The sequence below is a fragment of the Anas acuta genome, chromosome 5 (assembly GCF_963932015.1).
Source record: "Anas acuta chromosome 5, bAnaAcu1.1, whole genome shotgun sequence".
Classification (NCBI taxonomy): domain Eukaryota; kingdom Metazoa; phylum Chordata; class Aves; order Anseriformes; family Anatidae; genus Anas; species Anas acuta.
In genome coordinates, this window is record NC_088983.1 from 12,652,417 (window position 1) to 12,677,250 (window position 24,834).

Genomic DNA, 24,834 nt, shown 5'->3' on the forward strand with positions numbered 1-24,834 from the left:
GCAAGGCTTAATTTATTCAGTAGAATACTGATTTGTATTTTAAGGGAAAAGGCTTATGTTTCTTGTCTGTTGGCAGAAAATGTGGGTGTATCTGAAAAAAATGTGGGTGTACCTGAAAAAAAAAGTGTGACCCCCTCAAGTGAAATCTCCACAGAGTGAATTTATTTAATGCTGTTTGCATTTCAAGCCAGCAGAACGTTCCCCAAAACTGCGGTACAGATCCCTTATTCCTGAAAACGCCTCCTGTTGCCCCAACTTTCTCTGCTGCAAGTAGTCCAAAATAAAGTGAGCAGTTTCAGAGACCCGCTCGACACACAGCTTTTTACACAAGGACTTGCTCCTCTGTGAGGTGCTGAAAAGCTCTTTAGAAGAATTATGGACACTCCCAGGAAATCTCTTGATCTTGTTCCTCCTTTATATGCGTTCACCTTTCTGCTAGCTTCTTCCCCTTCCCTTGTCAAACAAGCAAATAATGGCTTTGTTCCAAAAGGAAGCTGGAATGGTTAAATAGTCATTCCCCTGGGAGAGATTTCTTTTAGCATGTATGAAAGCCAAGGCTGACGCAAGGATGATTTGCTGATGCAAAGCTGGCTGGCTTGCAGCTTATCTACTGCGATACGATCATTTCAAATCATCGTAGGAAAACATATTTTAGGGGCTCCTTAATTTCACCAGGTAACTCTCAAGATTAAGCCTACTGCAACAAGCTACTAGGCTAAGGATAACAGCTTGAGACCTAAACGCCAACTGTACAGACCAGGACAGCTACAGTACCAAAAGCGGAGTAAGTATTTGCTCTCAGAGGATTGGGGTGCATGATTCTGACAGTGCAGATCCTCAATTGTATGTCTGGACCCCTGTAACTTGATTGGCCCTTTAGTCAGCTTTGAGTCTGAGAAGTGCATAAAATCACCATTTCTTGCTGAGTACAGCTTTTGAAACAACTGTCACTAGGGAAATTTTCCATTAGCTACCACTGCTGCGCTCTGAAGGAGCCAAGAGTCCTGAGAGGTGCAGAAGACTGTATTAAGAGGTCAAGTAAAGTACCAGTAGTTCGTTTTAATACCTGATGAATTTTGCTGCTGCTGGGTGGGACCTCGTGTACCGGGTGAAGGAGAGGTGCTAGCATCATCCTAGGAAGAGAAAAACAGAGCATTACGTAATTATGGAGGTGAAACACAGAGCCCTCATCTGCTCTGGAGACCAGCTACAGTACACACAGGTAATAAAACCAAGTTTTATTCTGGCACCTCTGATAGGCACTGCTACCATAGCATGGGTTGAAGTCCATTTAAACTTTAATTTTTCTCACTATTTAGCATGGGAAAATACCTTTTTTTTTTTTTCTCTAAGATCGACACTTTGCCATGATTCCACTGCATCATTCTCATCCCTGTATAGCAAACCAGGCTGAATTACCACTGAGGAGTACCAGCTGGTGTTATCTAAATACAAAACATTCATTCCCCAAATTTAGAAACTCTCTGTAATATGGAAACAGAGCCACCTGAAGGAACACCAGGCTACATCCCAGCCTTTTACACCAGCACAGTCACTGGTATCAGTGAGAGCAGCCCAGGTGCTAACAGAATATAAAATAACTACATCGGTCGCTTCTCCTCCTAACTAGAATATTAAATACTACATCACAGATTTGGACTTTGTTTCATGGGGTTTATGAGTGGCAGGTCATAAAGCATTAACCCGTATTTTTGACATGTCATTTTTATTTAGTTACCCTCACAACAGACTCAGGAAAAGGTTTAACTGTGTGTGGTAAAAACAAAATCACGTCGAGTTTGACGTAAGATAACCGCACCACACAGTGTGCTCAAGACACACATTAAACAGATGTTAAAACATCCTTCTTAATAGTTTGGTGCTACCAAAAAGTTAGAATGGGGATGCAGACTCCTGCAGAGCTTTAGGAGAGATAGCAAGAAGCAGAAAGACAGCAGAGGCTGAATAGTTAGAAGCTAAGTGGTGCCTTTCATCTCAGAGTGTATGGTTCATAACGAGCCTTGGGGCAGGATTAAGAGTAATGGTTGCACTGCACAACCAGGGATTCAATAAGCAAATTCCATGCTTGAAGCATTCCTGGAGGACCATGCAAAAATAGCTGCTTTTCACCTTAAACAGTGCTTATTCTGCTCTCACTACAAACTCTTCAGACCGGGGTGAGACCTGCACTTTCTGAACAGCTTTCCTGCTGAGCAGTTGTTATCTTGTCTCTGGTGGGAATGTCTCTGTGATATGGGGCACACGAGATGCTTTATGAACTTGCAGCCTTCACAAGGGTACAGTCTGGCAACAAGGACGCTCTATGAGCAGCAACCCACGGGAAAGGACACAAAATTAATTCTGGCTTCTTCCAAATCTGGAGAGATCTCCCATACTTCAGCGGTTCAGCAAGTAAAAAGAAGGGTTTTAATCTGCATGTTGGACTCAAAATCATAGCACTAAGTTTGGTGTAAAGATTGCGTCAAATCAAAACTCTTGCTCAGTTGCTTTCATGGACAGCATACAGACAGACTGCCTAAAACAGAATGAATCCAAGCTCCCCGAAATTGTCTTAAGTCTCACTGTAGTGTAAGTATTATGAACACAGATTTTAATTTTTGTATGGTCTAGTAGTTAATAAACTGTTTCTCCTTCCCTCCCAGAGACATGTTTTATATGCACCCTAGGGTCTGCAGTGAGCTGATTTTTTCTTTGCATGAAGGATGGCAAACCAAAGTTACCCCACATGGCTGATGATCCACTTCAGCTCAGCTGAAGCTGCAAATTAAAGAAACATGGACCTGGTCTCAAGATGACTTGCCAGAAGGGCTCATTTAATCTTCTTAAGGGGCAAGACTCTACTGAGAGTAGTAAGATACAGCCTAAGATACTCAGAGCAAAGCATGAGAAAGCACCAATTGGCCTGGTTTGGGCAAACCCTCACCCACAAATAGGAGGGCAACTCTTCTTTCTGCAGTGCTCTTCCCAGGAAAGGTAGAAGCAGTCACATTTATTTCAACCGATTGTGTACTACAGGGTCAGCGCTGCTTGTCATTCCCTGCCCTACTCAATGAACAAGAACAGGACTTTGCAAGGCAGAACATCAACATATTTGCAAGAGCACAACTGCAAGGAATCTTTTACTTACGTTTTGGCTTTCCTCTTCTTTTTTGTCAGCTGGCTTGTCTGACTGCGACGCTGCTTTCCTCCTTTGCAAAGGAATACGAGACAGGACACACAGTCAGCTCTCTGGAAGCACACTTCCTGCAGCAGGCTTGTGGGAAGGCTGATTCAAGCTTTGGTGGGAGTTATTATTTACTTAGCTCCTCTTACAGAACTTGACAAAGACTGAATACATTCGGTTGCGTAGGATTTTGGATGGAGGTGAGGAATCCAAACCTTAGTGATACGACTCACGGAGAGGGGCAATATTTTGAAGCCACATTTAATGGAGGAATGCAGGGTGTGCAGAGTAAGAAATGTGTTGAGGCAGAGGAAAGAAGCAGAGCTGGTATGAAATGGGGTAAGAAAGGGATGACTGCTCTCTAGGGCTCAGGACCTGGCAGCGTCCGTCCTACACAGGAGCCCCCATAGGGGGTTCTGAGCAACAGGCGGCTCAGGTGGGAATTGCTGTGGTGAGATATTCTCAGACAGCTCCAAAACCATTCTGTCAGTCATCCTATGATCCAACCATCCCCATTCCCACCCAGAGAAAGGGCTGTGGCACGGCTCCCATGTACTGAGACGGTCAGAAAAGCCCTTCAGCCCTGGGAAGAGAGGGCACTGCTCAGCCAAGGCCCAGGGTAGGAAAGCTCTGGCTGGAGACCAGGAGTCAGGAAAAATGAGTGGGCCAGCCTGGGTTTTCAAGTGCCTTTGGTGAGTGGTGGCAGATTACTGCTATCTCAAATCCAGTTCAAAGGCAGCAGAACTCCTGAGCCCCCCAGTCCCTGGACCAGCAGTGTTGGTGGTGGCTGCAGAAGTTGAGTGAAAACCTCGCTCTGTCCTCCCTCTTCCCAAGGTGAGGCAGAGCTCCACGAGAAACACATGGCAAAGAGCTGCAAGCCACCCATGGAGCAATTGGCCATGCGAGTAAACAAACATGTTTGTTTTTCTTTGAAGAAAGCATGGTGAAACTTCTTGGGTGCCAGCCACACTGACTGAAGAAAATGAAAAACAAATTCTTGATTTTCAAGCCCTGCTTAGGGTCTAAACAACACTCAAGAGTGCCAGGTACTGCTTCTTTGTAGGCAGGGGAACTGCAGCTCCAGTCTCCACCTGACTTTTGGTTGAGATGATCCTTATCCTTACCCACCTGCAAACACTACCCTTAGCAGGCTCTTTTTTAACACACCAGTATGACAGGTTTTTCATTTCATCTTGATTCTGAGTTGGACAAAATTCATCTCAAAGGAAAAAAAAAAATAAATCCAAATGGCTCTCAGAAAGGCTTCTAAGTTTCAATAAATTGAAATGTTTCTATCTTTGCCAAAAGAAAAGCCTCACTGGATTCACAGAGGAGGATTTGATGTAAATTTGGAGTAAAACAGAGGAGTTTTTATCTTCTTATTATATGCATGCATGTGTGTGTAGGATGTAAATTTGGAGTAAGGAGGAGTAAAGCACATTTATGTGTTTGTAGGCCACAGTGCTCTGTAAGAATTACTTTCAGATATTCAACTGCATTTATCATTTTATGATATCGGATCAGAAACAATTTTTATAGTCTTTCTATAATATTTAGTTGGCATTTCTGAGGGGGAAAAAAAGTTATAATGGTTATGAACTTGAGCCAGGGAAATACTTGCCCTGCTGGGACCAGTGTCAGATTTATGTCTTTCGACAGACTTAACTGGGCTAGAAATGATGGTGGGTTATGAGGTGACAGTACATTATTACACTTGCACTTCAATTCTCAATCAAGCAGCTGCTCCCACGGGGGCCACTAAATCCAGAGAGTGGTATTTTACACCACCTGAGCATGCAGACACATTTTCTTCATTCCTTACCCAGCATTAGGTACACTCCCTGCTTCTGAGCATGTGGTTTTCTGCTCAGAAGAGGGCCCTGAGATCCCACACTCATCACTCAGCAAATTTTATACTGCACATGCTCACTTTCAGAAACACCTGCCTTTCCTCCAGGCTCCCAGCTTGCGAAAAGCCACCTGAAACACAGTGCAGGTTCTCTCCTTTCTCCATGTCATCGAAAAGAAAAAGGGTTTTACAGCCAAAATGACCCCTCTCCAAATCAGTTTAACAGCCTGCGTCTGACATCTGACTAACATTTGTTCATGGCCATTGACTTCCCTGGATTTGGGAAGCGAAGCTGAACGTGCAGCTCTGCTGATGGAGCTCCCAGAAAGGACGAGCAGCTCAGTCATTCCCAGAGCAGCATGGTGCTCACCACAGTGCAGGGGCTTTTTGAATGCTTGAAGACTGCCAGAAGCCATGCTCGAGTACATTTTAAGCTAGAACCATGGACATTTGTAGGATTTCTACATCCAACCGTATGAAATGTCCATTTAGATCTCCTGTTTAAACACAGCTTGTCACCCAGCTACCCTCCTCGCTGTATTTTACTTTGCTTACAGACATTTTCCAGTTCAAGCAAAGTCCGTTTTGACATGTAGCAGTACAAAGTAGATCAGAAGTTAAACCAGAAAATAAGTATTAAAAGCTATTAAACTATTTTAATTCTGAAAAGAGACAGAATTATATATTTGGCATTTCAAACTGCTGGAAAACTGTATTTGGAGCTTTGTGTATTAATTGAATGCTTTCTAAAAGATTACATCCACAGTCCGTGCTCAGAATTCCTTCTGAAATGACCAGAACATGGAGGAAAGTTGGAATCAGAACCTCTGCACTAGGAACTGTGTTTATGCTACACAATGTTATTTATAATCTCCATCTCTGCACACTGTAAGACTGTACCTACCCTTCGTTATCTTAGTCATCATTTTGTTTCATTATTCACATGTAAAATAAAAGTCTTTAGAGCTAAAACTGAAACATCTATCACAAAGAACTTGTGAATTACTGTTTAACAGAACATTACTGGTGGAAGGAGGGGGAAAAGAGAAACCAAAAATAATTGAAATAGAGTGCTTTTAAATATCTGGTAGCTTGATATATCACGACTCACCTTGGCAGAAAATAACTTGGCTAGACTGTCTGAAAACACACTAAGAATCAATACCAAGTTACCTGCCAAGATGTTGTCCTGTTATTCTGTTTATGCCTTTGGGCCCAGCATCCTGAATGAGCTGCATAAAATTTATTTGTTTAGGTTCCTTTCATGGTTTATTCTTTCTGAAAACTGTAACTTCAAAATAGACCTTGAAAACAGCAAAATCACAGAGAATGTATTTGCCACTGTCTTTGAAAGTTACGACACTGCAGGCTTTGCCACAACAGCTAAACTCTGCCAGGTACCATTGCTGCAACACCTTCACTTTCATATCAAATGCCAGGGGATGTGGGTGACTAGGAACTGTGCAGGACCTGGCAAATTGCAAAGCGTCACCGAAGTGACCCATTGCTCCCCAAAATAAGAGCACCTTGTCCCATCCAGTTCACTGCAGAGCTCACGCTAGGGATTACTTGAAGTCTAAGTACAAACCTTTTTGCCAGTAATTTATTCATTTCTTCCATTAGTCCTCCGCCACCTCCTCCGCTACTTGTTCGGTTGGCATCGCTCTTGGAGACCCCACTGGGGCTGGACCCTCCTGAGCCGTCTTCTGGCTTAAGACAGAAGTAAACATTGGAATTAAGGAGAAGAATTTAATTTAGAACCACACCCTTAATGATTAGTTTTCCTGATTATTAGCAGCAACGATCACAATCACAGCTCAAAACCAGAGGCGGGATATGTTTGGGGTTGGAAAGGAGACCCACATAGACCTTAATAAATCCAGGAGCAATCTGGATGAGGCAGTGCATATGGGCGAATGATGAAAAAACCCATAGTGATGTTTGTTAATAATTACGTTTAGGTTACATAACCCTTACCGAAGTGGACACTTATTTATGCGAGGCCTCACCAGTCTACGCTGGCTTTTTGAGCACGGTGGCTTTAACCACTTGTAACGCTTGTAAAATACCAGCAGACAAAACCAGGGTGGACTTGTAATGAAATCCTGGCAGAAGAGCCCACCTGGGGGCCGCCGTGCCCCCTCCTTACCCGTTGAACTCTCCTTAGTTTGGCACCAGCCAGAGCCGCCGCGAGCCCTGACACCGACCCGTCTTCACCGCCAGCCCCTTGGCTGGCACCGGCCGGCAGTGGGGGCGGTGGGGGGGGCGCAGCTCCCATGGGTGGCGGAGGGACTGGGGGGGGTGGCGGAGGGGGAGGGCCCCCAGACGAAGCAGGGATCACCGCAGCCCCGCTGGGATGGCCGGGTGGCAGAGCTGGGCCTGAAATGCAGAGAAGACAAATTACGTGTGAAGAGCCATCTCCAACAGCCCATGCGCAGAGTCACGAGTGCTATTCCCAGGCTGTGACCTGGTGGCACAACAAGTGAGCGATGCCAGGAAGCACCAAGCACCCAGAGGAATAGGGAACTGTGGTTGCATCGATGGTCAATCAGCTACGGCTGTGTCCTCCTGAATGATGGAGGCATCGATGGTCAATCAGCTGTGGTTGTGTCCTCCTGAATGGTGATGCAGCAATGGTCAACCAGCTGCGGTTGTGTTATGCAAGACCCTATCACTACCAACCAACTTTCTCCCTCTGGGCTAGTATTTTATCCTGTACTGAAATCAAAGCACAAAGTGGCACCTTTCTTCTGTTCTTCTCATAGCTTTCTGCAACAAGCCGCTCTAGGCTTTGCAGCACTTTGCCTGTAATGGGCCAGCTGAATGCGTACACCACCAGGAGGGTATTTCCCTACATTATGCCCTCAGAACAGGCTGATCTTGATATATAATCACAGGTTCAATTGTTCAGTAAGTGTTATTTTCAAAGACAGGAGGGTTTTGACCAAGCAACATTTGGAAATTAACATTAGCAGCCTGGTTTTCTTCTTATCTAGGGTTTTTCATAATACTACCTTATTTCTGTGGTTACTTCTGCATGATTTCACGCTCTTGATTCCATTCTTGAAGTGAAGCATAGCTGCTATTAGAAATACTTTAAACATTTCAAGCCCTCTTTGGTTCACAAACATAATAGCTGGTAATTCATTGTGGGTACAGTTAATTGTAATTGCAAAACTACACACACCTAATTAGAGGCCAGCCTGAGGCAAAAATTGAACCGAGTCAAAATAATGGACTGATGTAAGTTTAAAATAACTTTATTGAACTAAATGGATTTCAAGGACTTGTATCAGCTGAAGGACTGAGCCTCCCCTCCAGTGGCTGTAGTAATATTTTTAGCACTAAGTGGAAGGAAATGTCTCAGTTTTATTCCTTTTCTAGGCACATAATTTAAGCATTATATGTGCTTATAGACAGGAATGGATCCAAGTCACAGAGAGTATGATCTGAATTACAAATAGGCATTACTCGTAGCTGCTCACACAGCAGGCTTTAGATGAGCACTAGGAATCAAGACCATATGTAAAGTGCAGACCCCAAGCTCTAGATCTGCTTGCATTGAAAAAGGTTTGCTAGAACAGTTATGGTGACAGTACCTCAACTATTAGTGCAATTTACACCAGGAAGGGAGTTGCTAGAAGGAAATAAAATATATAAGCACATAAGATTCTGCATAACTCTAACAAAATCAGTGTTGCATCTTTTACTGGTCTGAAATACCACTTAAGTGAAAGAATACAAATCCCAGCCTCTACCAATACTGCTACACAGACAACAAGTCTACCACAGACCTGGCCTCCAGCTTCAGAGCCCATAGCTAAATTTGGAGCAGAATGAACACAGGCTTTGAACGAAGCTCGCTGCCAAATGCAATTTGCCTCCGCCAAATGATATAAACCTCCTCCTGGGCTAATACAGTAGGAATATGCATTGCAACAACCCAGCTACAGGGCCCCAGCCCTGTAATTCTTGCTTTTTGTCCTGCTTTTAACTGAGAAGGTCCTCAGACCAGTCCTGAGTACCTACTTTTCTACCTTGCTTTCAGAAATCGTGTATGGCAAGAGTGGTCTTGGGTCTCTCAGGCCTTGTTCTAGTGGTCACGGGCAGTGCGAGTGCGGCTTTGTAGGTAGCTCAAAGCTAAGCCTTTTACAGGTCACAACTCATTGAAAATCAGTACTTACTCAAGTGGGAAATGGTTGATGAAGTCATGTAAGGAGGGGTCCTCCCGGGCTTAGTCACCTCAGACCCAGCAGCGTAAGGGGGAGGCAATGGAAGACAGTGTGACATGGGCTGGCACCACTGCTGCGGGGGGCGAGGTGACGGAGGGGAGGACAGGGACAGGGCCTGGCCGAAGGAGCCGGGGGGGCTGGCAATCACGGGCAGCTGGGAGGAGGGCGCAGCTCCTAGGCGTGGAAAGAAAGACCCAGGCACGCTTCTCAGCTGGGTCCTAGGGGAGCCTGAAGCCATTTGCTCTTTGGGGTGGCCATTCAGAGGGATGCCGGCCAAGCCTTCCTGGCCTGCTTTACCTGTGGGTTCCCTGACCCTGTTGTGTGGGGCAGGAATCACGGGCAGGATGGTGGGACCGTGGGGCTGCAGGGCATCAACCCTCTGCCCTAGGGGGGCATTTGTGACGGGGGCAGCAGAAGTCCAAGGAGAGATGCAGAGAGAGGAGCGCCTGAGGGGCTGGCGAGAAGCGAAGGGAAAGTGGGAAGGGTGGAGAGGTGGCGGAGACAGCGAGGTCCGCCTGATGCTTGGCATGACAGGCCTGTGGCTCGGGCAGGCTGGCGGGGAGGAACCCGGGACTGTCGGCAGCTCGGAGGCCGAGTGTCTGTGCAGGAGCTGTGGGGGCTCGCTGCCTCTCCCCGGGAATCGCAAAGAGGATTTTCCAGCGAGCTCTGGGACAGCAGGAGGGGAAGGGACAGCTCTGGCATGGGGGGGTGGCAAAGGGGAAGCACCAGAGGCAGGAGGAGGAGGCTGGTGCTGAGAGGGGGGAGAGCACAGGCTTATCTGAGGGGTGGGAGCTAAAAGAACAGAAAAGACAAATGAAAAAAAAGAATAAGATGGGCATGCAGTGAGGAACGAAACCAAGGCAAAGCAGTATGGAGAAAAGGAAACAAAATATAAATGCAAACAGAAGCTCAAACAAAGCAAAGAGGAGATGGCACAGACACCAGCCCAGGGGTTTCCAGCCCTCAGCAGAACTGGGGGCTGTGCAGAGCAGGACCCCGCGGCCCAGGATGGGCTGTGTGCTCCAGTGATGGTGAGCTCTATGTGAATCCGTCAGGGTTCCCAGCGTCACCCTCACACCAGGGGAGTTGCAGGGGATGCAGTGAACACAGCAGTGGCCACCCTGTAGCCTGGAGGGGACAGACAGAACGCTCCAGGGGCCGTGTCCCACTCCTTGTGGCTGCGCCCCCTGATGCAGAAGAGCACACAGAAACCTCTGCCCAAACAGTCTGTCAACTTATGTCACTGGCTAAGGTATGAGTGCATCCGAGCTGATTTCAAGTCAAAAACAACTGAGAAGTTGTAACTGCTGAGGAAAAAAACATAATTTATGTGGCCAAATTAACCACAAAAACTTCCACAAAAGCCTAAAGCAGACCATCTTGGCCTGCTTACTGCCTTCTTTCATGAAGGCAAAGCCATACTTCATAGTTATACACTATTTCTGTCAGCTCTTCGCTCAGCCTTGTGCAACTTAGTATGCTATAGAAGATTTTCATAAGCTCATTAAATATGTATGTATTTTCCATTAAGCACACAGAAGACTCCTTACCTCATGACTACAAAATCCCCACCGATGAGACTCCAGGGCTCTCTTTTGCTCTGCGCTGTATCTGACTTTGTGCCGCAGGGCAATGGGGAGGCCCCGACCTGGTACAGCCGGCACGTCCACCCCTTCATGCTGACATCCTCTGGGAATGAGGAGTCACTGCCACCTTGGCCAGCCCCACCTTGGTATGCCAAAAATCCCCCTCTGCTTAGCAGTTTTGGCTAGCCCCAAACCTGCCTAGCTCCACCTGCATGGCTCGGACATGAGCCTCTGTGAAACAACACACCAAGCCCGAGTGCTTTTAAGTCCCTACCTGCAAATGCTGTAAAATCAAACTATCACTAAAGCCACTGTTCCAGCACAGGCATAGGTTGTCCAGAGAGGTGCATGAGTCTCCCTCCTTGTGGGTATTCAAAAGCAGTGTGAACATTGTCTGGACGTTGTCACCTGCTCTGGGTGTCACTGCTTCAGCTGGGGATTGGACTAGATGGCCTCCAGAGGTCGTTTCCAACCTCCACCATTCTGTGATTCTGTAATTTTTAGCAGTCTAGCTCCTGCATAGCACCACAAAAAAACCCAACTACAGCTAAAGAAGACATGCAGGGAGAGACTATAGCTGCTTTCTTTCCAGGTGTTTGATACATGCCTGTGGTAGAGGTTCTTCTTTCCAGGGATTCCTGGCGCTGTTGCTGCTGCTCCATCACTTGTCTGAAACAGCAAAGAAAAAGACCTCAGTCATTATGTATTCCTTATATTTTTGTAAGAGCTTTATGCACTGAGGGGCCCTCAAGCTGTACATTACGGGTGGGTGAGCCAGTCTTCCACACAAACACCGTTCCTGCAAGATGGACGTGGTTTTGACTTCCGCAGCAGTGCCATTGCAGGTGCTGGGGACATGTAATCAGGACACGGCCTGGTACCTTCAGGACACTGCAGATGCTTGGTTCAGGGGCTGGTTGATCCACGCCAGGCAACTCTGCAATGGGTCCCTTGTTGGCACAGCAGGGCTTTGCAGGTGAGCAGAGCACTGCCACACCGCCAGGGAGGACCTGAACCACTGCCTTTCTTCCACATGTGCTCATCACAGAATTACACCACTCTTCTTTGCATCCTCAGGAGCTGCCAGGCAGGGAAATGCACCGCCTAGCACCGAGGAGCCTTTTCCCAGGCTCTGCTTTCCAGGGACGTGCAGTTGCCAGTATCTATCAGCAGAGGTCTTCTCTCGCACGCTTTACCACTTCTGCAGAAATAGCTGTCACTGCTGCCCCTGCCACGAGCCCTCCCTGCCATTCTCTAGTTAAAAATATTGATACCTAAAAAAGCCACTTATTTTTACCACACACGTAGATATGAACTGGGGATTTCAACAATACTACACCATAACTCTGAATTACCTTATTGGAGCACTTGGCAGTAAGGTCTATTACCATTTTCTTCCACAATTTCTAAACCAACGTTGCCCTGAATTTGTTCCACCTATGTTTGGGCCAGTCTTAATTGCAAAGAGATTTCTTTCTTTTTTTCTGCAAGAAGTTTATTTCTTGTTTTGTACAGTAAGGCAAGCTTAATGAACTACAGGCAATGTTTCTATATTAATACTTTACATAATATTTCAAAAAGATCTCCCTGTTACATTTTTGCTAACTTGTACTTTCAAATGAGTCTGCTATTTTTAAAGAATTCTATTTACATATAAATAAAAAAATAAGAAAAAATATCCAGAAAAATAAAGTTATGTTATGTAGGAACTAAAAGAATGTCTTAATTTGCAAAACAATTTTCCTGTGTTTCAATTCTAATTCAATAGATGAAACAGAAAAATTCACAATTATAATTATTCACCGTGGAGAGATCAATCTTAACGTGGTCTTATGTTCAGGACATGCATTTCACTGAACACAAGCAATTTCTGGAAAATCATTACAGGCATCTCAGGAAATTATTATATGTGCAAAGTGCAAAGGGGAAACAGTTTTGAGAAACAGCCTCGGCTGGCTGATTCCAGTGGTTTTATTTCAGCTACGACAATCTAAACCACAGAGAAATCTGTTCTGCAGCTTGGCTCATACGGGATAGTTTTGTGCTGAACACCTAAGCAGCAGCATCACTTGCACTTCTAAAATTTCAGTGGTAAAGAGATGTGCTAAAATTCCCTAAGCATACTGTCCCCTACAATATCTTGGCATATATTAGAAAGTTTTGATGTTGAAGGACTTAATGTGTGAATTTTCCTCTTTAAACCTTGGTGAATTCTAGGTTTATCTGGAGGACAGATGTGAAAAACTCCAGCAGGACAGACTTGGAAAGGAAGATGGGCAAGACTTCAAACTACTGGAGCCCCTGGTGTGGACACCGGGGCTGGGTGCTCCCCAGAACAAGGGTCCAGCCACAGGCATTTGAAGTCTTTTGGGCTGATACTAGCCTTGCCTGCTCCTGGGCAGCAGCAGCTTGCATGAGCCAAGCACGTCCTCCCACACGTGCTAAAAGGAGAACTTCTTACACTCTTAGGAAGTCAAATTCGTTCCAGTGGAACTAAATAAAGACCAAGATTTGCACAAGGCTGCTTAAGGAGTACGCCAGGAGTAAAATATAAGAAGGAACAACCTGCATCCTCTGACTTACAATACATTCTTTTCACATTTGTGTAAAGGTCCTTAAAAAACTTTAAAACAGACAAATTTGCAGGGCAGTTACCAGAACTTGATCTCCTTGCCTGCTCATAAGCTGTTCAAAAAAAGCTAGGCCTAAAATTAGGGCTGCTATATGCTTCAAGAGTGCGTTAGCATAATTAAAACTGAAAGTCCTTCAGAGCAGATGCAATAACGTCTAAGTGCATATACTGGCAGAGCTTATTCCAGTCCAGTGGAGCAAAAGAAGCTTTCCCAGAACCATGTGCCCCGTAGCAGTGGAAAAATATCTACCCAAAGGGCTCTTACTGTCTCCAAGCAAACAACCAACCAAAAAATAAATAAATCAAGTCACTCTTTTTTCTAACTTAAACTGGTCACACTTTGCATATACAGACTCAGACACCTAAATTTGGGGTCTGAGTTCATACAGCCTGCACTTTCAGCAATTCCCACTGGCTTAATCAAGCTTGAGACCATGTCTTCCAGCCAGGCTGTGCAGCACACAGGTGTGGAGAAAGAGCTCTCCTCTCACCTTTTTGATTGCTCAGCTATCAAAGTAACCCTTAATAATCCTGACTGGCGTATAATCACCCACTGAGGCATTTAACAGTCACTTTTAATAGTCATTTAATAACCCTTGTTCAACTTCAGGCCATTTGGGAGCAGGGAACTAGTTTCCTTACACTTTATATGTGATTTCTGGAGAAGGGAAAAGAGAATTGTATGGAGGGCTGCCTGAAACAGAAACCTAAGCACCCACCACAGCCTGTGTAAGGGCTATACATGGTTTTGTGTAGGGGACATCGTGCCTGCTCACAGGTTGTGCCTACAACTGAAGGCGAAGCCCACTGAGACCTGAGCCTCTGTCACGAACAGCCACCACGCTGAGCTGCAGCTGCAGGCCTGGTTGCAGTAACCGCCTTGCGAAGCTATTTATTATCCAAACCAAGCACCCGGCCAAGTCCTGTGAGAGCTAACCGCGCTCCTGCTGACCCTCCTCTGTTTACAGAAGCAAATGCAAACACAGCTTTTAAACAATCACGCACCAAATGGTGATCAGCAACAGGTCCTGCTGGTTCCTGTACTCCAACACACTCCCGGTGAAGGGAGGCTCACCAACTTTTAGCTACACGTTTTTGGGGAGAACATGCTGTGGTCTTTCTCGTAGAGTAGGCGAAACACATTTGCAGTAAGCAGAAATACGGCATACAGAGGTGCCTTTTTTGTGTGTGCGTGAGCCTATACTTCACCAGGGAGGCACAAACCCGGCTGTGCAGCGCTGCTGGGCTGGACACAGCCGATGCCAGGCAGCCAGATGCCAGCTCTGACAGCCTGGGTGGCCGGTCAGACTAGAAGACCTTGTCCAGAATGGGACGAGTACATCTTCTGCTTGGCAAGGGAAGCTGAAGGTACTGCTGCTACAGGAGTCTCGGGTGAATCAGCAAAGCTGAAATGGGAACATTGCCCTCACAGTTTGATTATGGAGAAGGCATATAAGGAAAGGCGCTCCTGCCCACCTTCCCCTTTGGCATCAAGCAGACCACTGCTAGCAGCTAGAGAAAAGGCCATGTGTAATATGGCACTATGTCGAGGCTTGCATGGAAGGGTGACAGGCATGATTTTAGTTTCATTTATTATCCTGTTTAGAGCAAAACATTCATAAAAGGAATGAGATATGACATAGGAAGTAGCCATAGGCAAAGTGAGCCTGAGTTATTACTGACAGGGTATATATACCATCAGTGCTTCCTGGGCAACATGACTAGCAAGAGCCAGTAAATGATCCAGAACAGGGAATGGTTAATTCTTAATATGCTTAATTCTTTCTTAACATGCTGAGAAACACACACTCTACAGATTGCTTGTAAACACGTTTTGTCTTTGAACACGAACATGGCTCACACTTGTCCTTGAGCAAAGAGTTTACCTAGGGCTTCAGTTCACTTCACCCTTTAAAAAGTCATTACAGAATTATTACCAATAATTACAAACTGCTCAGAATCAACATAAACCAGGTTATGAGTAGGAAGAACAGTACTTATTAGTGAGCAAGGACTGCACACACATCAAATTACAAACTAGAAATCTACCATAACTGATGAAACCAACTTACCTCCTCTGTGCTTCCATCTCATCTGGGGATGGCCCATTCTGGACCTGGCGCTGGGCAGCTGGACCTACAGAGAAAACAAGAGAATGATGCTGGGAAAGCAACTGATGCTGACCTTTTCAGTAAACCCTTCTGAATGGGGTAGGAAGACAGATGAGGTCCCATCCCCAACTTGTGGAACTGGACCAAACTCCCCATAGTCAGTAATGTCACCTGTTTGGACCTTGGGCTTTGGTGTGATGCAGCTGCATATACACATATATGTTGGATATTTCACTAAGCGGAGTTGTGGATGAAAGAATTTCAGGGTTTAAGTCAGTTACTCCTCCGTCAGTGGCTAAAGAATTCCATCATGACAAGCCTCAACCATGCTCAGCACTGATTTGATCACAAGAATTTTTGATCACCTATGTATGAAGACTCACAGTATCGAACAGAAGTCTGCCCTCTGCTTGGAGAGGTGGCTAAATGTAAGTGCCAATGTTAAGAAGAATGGCCAGAGGATGAGGCTGCAGGAACAACAGTTCTTCTTAGGCAGTAAATTATGTCAAAGTATAAATGACATCATCTTAATCTGGTACTTTGGCATGAATCTTCTCTTTCATCTAAATGCCCAGAAAAATGAGGCCTTGTGGCCAATTTGACTAATGCAAGGAACGCAGAAGGAGCCTAGCACCAGGCTGTGGACAGCACACAAAACACGGGCTCCTTTTCCCTGTAGGTGCTGTTAGGGAGCAACTGGATAGGTTTAAAACCAAGCAAATCAAACCAAATCAATTTGGAAAGCTGCCCGAAGAAACCTTTTCAGGGCAACGTTGCACAGTACATCTGGAAGTTGGGATTACGGCTTTTCATCATCTGCAGCTTTCTTGAGCTGATCTCACCCGCATAGCTGGCAGGTAAATAAGTAACCCTCATAGTCTGCCAACAAGCTCACCTCAATTTTCAGCATGAAGGAGCTGCAGTAAATTCAATGAGTTTACTTCTATTTTCTGTTGTGTATGTGTATGTTAGCAGGATTAGGACCATACTGAAACTAAATACATAGCCTCTGGTTGTAATGCATGGTTGCAAAATGAACTCTGCCTTTAAAAATTGTCTGTGGTAGAGCAAATACCTGATATATTCCTAGGACAGACCACAAGGCAATTCAGACAATGCTACTTGAATTTTTTTTCCCTCGCTTCATGGAAATAATTTAATTTCACTCCTTTATTCAGAGATGAGCTCTACCCATTAATAAATCCTGATTGTTTATATGTGTATATATATATATATATATATATATATATATATATATATTGAGAATTGTAGATGACTGTTTCAGTTGGCAGCATTTTGTTATTATTTGGTCATAGTGTGAAACTGAAGCACATAAAGCTCATCATTGTGTTTTGAAATTGCAAATTTCTCCATATTTTCTACAGAAATATCCTCCTCTTTGAACAGACAGCCCCCAAAATAAAATAAAATAAAACGAACAAACAAACAAAAATAAACAGAAGCTACTTATGACCTAAGTAAGTAAAAAAACAACATTCAAAAACTCTTTACAGAAGCAGCGACAAATTTGCAGGTGTTTTTGTTTGTATATTAATTTAAAAAGAAAGGCAATTTTTCAGATGCACAGGGTACATGCCTGCATGGACCCCAAAATGCCCTAATTCTTTCTTGGATATCTTAAAATATGTAACAGCGCTTTCTGAATAATGACTAATTCCTTTCTTTTACAAGTTGAGATTTCTTAGACATATCACCACACTGCAGCAAAACATTTGTTCCTATAAATCTTTTCCAAAATCATTTTTCTTCTCTTTTTCTGGCTTCTGCACATTCATTCTGCTTGGCATGATTTTCCTCTCCAACTGCTTTGGAAGTGAAGTACTCCAAAAAACTAGACAAAAGAAGGCAAGCGTGGATAGAAGAGGAAGAGGAAGCTCTCTCAGAGAAGAGGCAGAGGAGTTGAAGCTGATCAGACACTGCCAGCCAAGGAAGAGCAGTGAGCTCAGTAAACTGGAAGTGATAGGAAGGGAGGGAAGCCGTATGTACGTGGTGTTGTTGTGGGATAAGAGGGTGTGCAGGGCAGTTACAGCCTTTGCTACCTGTGTCCCAGCTCTTCTTGCCAGCAGTGGGGAACACACCAGTTCTCTACCACTTGTTTTTGTAATGCTTGAGTCACCCACAGCCATAAGAAATAATTCCTTCTTACAACCTCTGTGATCTTACTATAACCAATCGTTCTTCTACACTAATGTGAAACCTTCATTTGCAAACCCTGAAGAAAAAGATTCGTTGTCTATTTTGGCGACCAAGATTTTGCTGAGGCTGGCCAATACACTTAAAAGTCCAACCTGAGCTTTCAGGTCTATTCACTGCCAGAAGCACAAATGCTGCTAGATTTATTTCCAGTCTGGAGCTCTGGGCAGACCAGGCGCACCACCACCTGATGTGATGTCTGCAGAGCACTTCGTGTTCTGCAACAGTGGAGCTCTGCGGTTCTCATCCTTCAGCTTGCTTCTAGCACGCTCAGTGCAGAAATTGAACATGGGGATTATTTTTATGCTTGGTTTCATACGTCTATGTTCTGTGGTGCACATACAGCAGCCATCTGTTTGATGGAGGGTTTTTTAAATTCAGGTGGACCTTTCTAGGTTCCACTTCTCTCCACCTCCTTAGGTATTTCCCAGACATGAGCAGACATGAGCAGTAGGTGCTCTTGCAGTGGCATCCTCATATAAACACATGCCACAAGTTGCACTGCAAGCTGCCTCCGACCCTGCCAGCCTTTGGGATCAGCTGCACAGAGAACAGTGCTTCTCAGCACAACCAGGAGGTTGTTTTGCTCCTGACCCATCTGCAGCTTCATAGCTGTGGCAATCTACATTTTTAGCAACCTAATTAATGCAGGAGATACACTGTGAACATCCACGTTTCCTCGCTTCGTTGCTTTGTAGTAATTAACTGCGCTTTATATAAGCATCTTGTGACTCAGCTCAAGGCAGATTTTGGGAACACAAGGAAGTTTGCCATTTGCTTTTTCTCCTCTAGCTTATTGGAGAAGGTTTGCAAGCCCTATAACCTCGTGGTGCTCACCTACCAGCGTGATGAACGTGGTGGGCTAAGGAAAGCGTCTAGGGCCAGGGCTGAATAGGAAATATATCTGAGATTGAAAAACCACAGTCTGCATATGAGCAGAACATGATGGTTTTGCCTGAAATAAAACAGCAGACTATAGCAGGAAGAGAGGTGACAGACAGACAGACGCCTCTCCCTGCTGCTGGATCATTTCAGCTTGTACTTGGATTGTGCAAAAATCAGGTTCAGCTCTGCCCCATAGTCAGGTATGTCATAGGAACGTGCCACAAACATTTGCTCATTTTGACCAGAAGAGTTCATGCCAGATTACAAGTTCCAGCAAAGCTTTTTTTTTTCCCCCCCATAGGAATGCTTTTCAAATAAATTGGCATTTTTTGACAGAAAAAAAGTCAAAAATATTTCCAACAGGTGCACCATGGCAGGGCACTGAGCTCTGCTACTGCCAGCTACTGGTGGCCACCCTGCAAATTGTCTCCATTACCTGGAAAGTGCATTTTGGTTTCTTCACCACCTCCCCCTTCCCCTGTGCAGGTCAGAGGGGCATTACCCACCCCCAGCAGTGCTGCTGCCCATCAGGCAACCCAACAGTGTGACGGAGATGTGAAATCAAGCGAGCTCAGGCTCCACTCTGGCAGGATGGGGGAAGTTTTCTGCAAACCATCAGTTCCCAGCGCTCACAGCCGGGTGTAAATTTAGCTCTCTTGCTGCTGTTGGGCAATCTCACTGCTGCTGGGACCGTCAGCACCTTGTCCAGCTGCCCAGGAGACCTCAGCCCATCGCCGCAGGCAGGGATGCTGCTGTGTCACGTCACCATGATGCCCTGCCACGGGGTCTGTGTGGGGTGCAGACGCTGGGGGTCTGCCCAAGGGGAAGCAGGACCTCTGTGGCTGTCCTGGTGGGGACAGCAGGTCTCGGAGATGTCCTGGCACGGCCAGAGGCCACCAGGCAGCACCCACCAAGGCAGCCGGTGCAGGAAGCAGGCACAAGGCCGCTGTGCAGTGACACTGTGCTCAGACTGATTAGTAGAGACAATTATCCCGGACAAAGCGCCAACCTAATTAGCCTAGATAAGGCACACAGATAAAACAGGGTGCCTGTACTGCCTCTGGGGCCCGAGCTGGTAGGACCAGAGTTGGATGACACAGCAGGTCAGGCAGAGCTAAGTGCCTGTGGCCAGGCAAAGGGCTGCAAAGGGGGATCACGGAGCTGCAGGGTGACAGAGCCAGGGCCCTCATGTGTAGCACCACGACACCACAGTGTTTGTAACCCAAATATTTAGGACATCTCACCTCACCTGATGTGCAACAGCTCACAGGTCAGACATGCTGCAGAGAGCATCCTCTGAAAGGGCTGAGGCAAAGGACAGTCCAGTGGGGCAGGTTTACAAATGTTAATGCCCTTAGGGTTTCATTGTGGTGTTTGCCATGCAAGACAGCAGCTACAGCCCCGTACAGGACCATGTTTGCTCATCTGAGTCACAGGAAGCAGAGCGAGGGAACGCAGCCACCAGGCAGCAGGGTCGGGTCCAGCGCCACAAAGCCTGCGCTCATGGCGTGTTTACCTCGCTCCTATTAAACATTAACTCCCAACAGAAACAGTTTCAGAGAGTGTTATTCACAGGCAGGGTGCAGTGTTTGTAACAGAAGACGTTAAATGCCTTCTATAACATCACTTACATGTTCACCAAACCTTTCCTCCAGGAACTGCAGAGCTTTACCAGCCTTAATGAGCTTCTCCAGCCCGGGGAGGGAGACGTTAAATGCCTCCATCACACCCAGACCATGCCTGCACAAGCCAAATTTGTTTGCATCAATTTACCTACAGGTGAGACTCGCTACTGACACAGCTAAGGCACTCTTATTCTGATACAGACCGAATTAAATTTGGCTTGACCTGAGGCCAGAAGAGCGCAGTGAAACGAGCATTGCCAGGCCTGCGCCAGCCAGGAGCCCTCCTCTGGCTCCCTCCTGTGTGCCCTGGTGGCTGGCAGTGAAAAGTCAACATCCCCTAAAAGCATCCCCCAGCAATGTTGTACACAACCTCGTCTTACCTCTAACTACACTGGATTGTAGGAACTGCCAGCTTAACAGATCTGAAAAGCACTTTTTCCACTATTGCAACTGCCTTACCTTCGTCTTTATCCTTTCACCTGTACAGGTTTACAGATTACCTTAATCCAACATAAAATAGGCCTCACTTAAACTGAAATGAGGGTGTGAGCACAGGGGGTGTGCATGAACTCTGTTCATTCCAACTAAGGACTGATTTCATGTTCACTGGTGAAACCTTCTGGGGTAGATAAGGTTTGAGGACAGTGCCAGAGCTGGAAAAACAAGCCTGGTATTTAAAACGGGGATGCCCAACCCTAACATTAGTTCACACCTCCTGCAAGTTAACAGGTTAACGAGTTAAGCTGCCTCAGTAACAGGTGTGTGCACTGTGCAAGGCCTTTTTGTAAATTTTCTGTTATGGAAATCAGCAAATGGAAGCACAGGGCATACCACAGGGCGTGCTGGTGCACGCTCAACAAGCCTGATGGGACCAAGGAGATGCAGAGAGGAGTCACCTGATAAAACTGCCCCAGAGATCCAGTGCTGAAAGACAACAAGAAAGAAACCCTCTTTGGTGCACCAGGAGTGCTGGTGAGCACAGTGGCATGAAAACATTGTGCCTTTGCGTCCACTGCTCAAGCTGTTAATTCAACTATTTTGCATGAAATGTGATGGTAATTGTTTGCTCCTGTATGATTATCCATCATGGCACTGGCACTGTATTTATGAGCTTTCATGCTGGTGTCTTGATTGGGATGGGAAAGAAAAGCTTATTTTTTTTTCTATTTATTTTTTTTCAATGAATGAATGTAATAAAGATGATTAGGTGCTAAAGCAGCTCCTGTAGAAAGCACCTGTGCTCCGACAGCAGGGATCATATTTAATATGTAACAGGCATGGCTCAGGTGCACTTCATCTCAGCAGCAGTGCCTTAGCACAGGAGCACAGCTTGGGTTACCTCTCACATAAAGGACAGCTCCAACAGCTTTAAAAGAAATTTATAAATACCTAGAGGTGACTGTGCAAATGGGAGGCATTCCAATGAGGTGGCTCCAGGGCTATCAGGGTCAGCATCACCCTTGCTGTTCAAAAGCTGCAGGAGCATTTTTGCTTTAATTCACACTTTTCCCTGTAGCTCAAGTTTCCACTTGACCTTTAAAAACTTGTGTGAATAAACAGAGTTACTCCATTCTGTGCAAAAGCGTGAGCACGCCTGGGTTGTGTGCATGCCACTGGAATAGCACGAGCTGGGAAACAGAAGCTGCAGTTCCGTGGGCAGGGGGGATGGCACAGCCGTGGCTTTTCTCTCGGGAAGCTTTTCCACCAGCAGACTCTGTGCAGCATCATCTGGGAGTGGGTGAGCCCCGCTTGGCTCTCCTAGAAGCAGAGCACAGCCAGCAAGGCGAGTACAGGGAACAGCCACACAGGTCGGGGAAAGGTGGCACTGGAGCATCCCAGGAGGGGTTTGTTTGCTGCACTGAGCTCAGAGCGAGAGAGAAATAATTCAGTGACTGCTCCATTGTGTGCCAGTGACACAGAGGTGGATAAGCCAGCCAGCCACCTGCTATGGTAGCACTGTGAGCACCTCCTTCCTCCGCAGGGGCTGCTGGCCTTGTTTCCAGAGGAACTTCATCATGCACCAGCATCCTACTCAGCCAGGGACTGACTGCTGCTGGTATGGGAACTGGCTCTGAAAAACCGGTGTGTGCATGGAAAGCTATGGGACTAATTCCCTTTTTTTGGAGGAAAAAAAGCCGACACTGGATTTCTGAGGGTGTGACTCCAGTGTTGTCAGCTTCATAACCACAAACACAGAACACAGGGGGACAAATGGCAATCACTGCCAGAATTTAAAAGGTCACCCGTAAAGTTCAAAGTGATTAGACTAGCTAAAAAAAAAAGGTAAAAAGTATTAAATAAAAACATATTTAAACAAGCCCACAAAGACTGCTGTTCTTTTTTATCTTTCTTTTTTCCTTTTATTGTTCTTACAACATACATCAAGCCTACTTTCCTGCACAACCAGATTTGAAATTAAGGTTAAAATTAGTTTATAAACTCTCATGTCTCTAGGCTGAAATGAAGCTTTAAGAAAAACGCCAACTATCATAAGACTTTTGTTAAAATTAAGATTAGTGATACTATAAAGCTGTCACCCCACTGTCACTGAGGGTCTGGCTAACTCCAGAGCGCAGTCAGTAGATGCTACAAGGAAGCCAAGGGGACAAATCAATGTCCTCCATCATATGACACATTACAAATGAGTAAGAGTGCGACCAGGTGTGTATTTGCACACGAACACATGCATATGCCTGCTTATACACACGTCATACGTACAATTCCTTTCATCAAATTAAAAAGGAGGAATTTAGTCCTTTTGGGGGACAAATTAGATCTCTGAAAATCTCCAAAAGGAAGAAAGAACAGAGCCACTGACATGTACAGGAGTTCAATCAGTTGATATTTACACACTTGGCTTGTCAAACATCATCTCTAGTTTTGTTTAACAGTAAGACTTACGACACGTTAAATTAGAAAAACCTCTACACTTAGTGTAGCCTGCTGCAGCACCCAGGGAGCCTGGAGCACCATGGTCTGTTCTTGGCCCAATTCCATGTACAACCTTGCAAGGCAAGTCTCGCTGTTTTTCAAGTGTCTCCTTCTTTCTTCACTCTCCAGTGAGACAGTGAAGTCCCCAGGGCAGGTTTTTAGTGCGTACTTCTGCACCATGGAGAACAGCAGGGCCTGCAGCCCCATATGTGCACTGAAGCAACACGTACACGTAGAAAACACCGTATCATAAGGACACAGTTTGCATCTAGTTAATGGTTAAGATCCAGACAAGATCCATTTTAGCAAGATTTAAACCCCAGCGCTGCTGTACGCCTGCCAGGATGGACATCGGTAGCTGGACAGAGTGCTAGAAGGCAGAGGACTTTTCTACAAAACACAGCTAAATGAGGATAAATTGGGGGATTTATGGAAAAACATGAAAAAACAGCATTAGCAATGGATAGTACTCCTTGATAATAAAAACATGAACCTAATAAATTCAACAGAAAACCAAAGGAATTCAAACACAGCACCCGATCCTGTTCACACCACCACTGGAAGCCAAGCTGGGAGGCCGCAGTAGCTGTGAAGGCCCGGAGTGAACCCACCCATCCTTCATCCTCACAGCCCAGCCCTGCGTGACCCTGCGAATCCTCACTTCCAGGCAAACTAACAGGAGCTGACAGTCCCAGGCAGGTCTTCGTGGAGGAAAAACAGGTAAACAGCCAGGCAACTACAGCAGGTTTAAATCGCTGCTCTTGTTAGCTGTTTTTTAAACCAGTATCTATTCCATGAGTATAGATGCTATTTATTAGCCAGTAAAGACAGAAGTGATCCGACATGCTGATTCACAAGTCACCGTCCCATATTCCCACTGTAATGACCTCTCCTGATTTAAGAGCCCTGACTAACGCCGGCATCATCAGAACCTAATGGCCGATATCTTTCAAACACAACTCGGCATCCTACTGCCCTGTTGCTGGAATTAAAAACACGCAAAAGACAAACGATCAATCGATGCAATACAACTGCAAGCCATTTTCCAGAGCGACTGGCTGGCAGCGCAGAACATCTCCATGCAAAAAAAGCCCAGCATCCACAAAAGCCAACCCACAGCTCCCCTCCCTTCCCAGCACGGCTCCCGATGGAGCATGGCATGCAAGGCGCGCGAGGCCGCGGGGAGCTCCCCATCACCTACACGACATTCTGCACAGGACGATGCAGTCACAGTGGCAGAGGCAGAAGCAGTGCCAGATCCATTCCCTGCTGACCATAGTATGGCAGCACGCTCCTCAGCGCACTGCTCTCTGCGCCGTCCTCATGCCCAGCGCCCACCGCCCGCCCGCGGCAGGCTGGGTTTCACCACCTGTAATCTATCCACCACGGCACACTGCACCTGCACGCTTCAATATTTAATCGGGCCCTCTTCCTCGCCTATCGCAATGCTTTAGGGTGCCTGGATGCCAGACTTCATTGTCTGACATGCTGTCTGGGCAAGAGGAAGCACCCCTGAAATAATACCGTGAAATTCAGAGAGAAATTGCATTTTCTGCCCCCGTCCCTGTCAGATCACCACAGGCTC

At 45.9% G+C, this 24,834-nt stretch overlaps 1 protein-coding gene across 6 annotated transcripts in view; it reads right to left on the bottom strand.

Annotated features, from left to right (window-relative positions):
- The window catches only part of EVL (Enah/Vasp-like), a 141,228-nt gene that overhangs the window by 4,746 nt on the left and 111,648 nt on the right, over positions 1–24,834 (bottom strand). For all 6 annotated transcript variants that reach the window (XM_068682779.1, XM_068682776.1, XM_068682778.1 and 3 more), the window contains exons 4-9: positions 15,556–15,619; positions 11,459–11,520; positions 7,183–7,412; positions 6,622–6,743; positions 3,149–3,209; positions 1,067–1,133 (exon numbers count right to left, since the gene is read on the bottom strand). In XM_068682779.1, the coding sequence (XP_068538880.1) occupies positions 1,067–1,133; positions 3,149–3,209; positions 6,622–6,743; positions 7,183–7,412; positions 11,459–11,520; positions 15,556–15,619 (606 nt within the window). The remainder of the gene's footprint in view (positions 1–1,066; positions 1,134–3,148; positions 3,210–6,621; positions 6,744–7,182; positions 7,413–11,458; positions 11,521–15,555; positions 15,620–24,834) is intronic.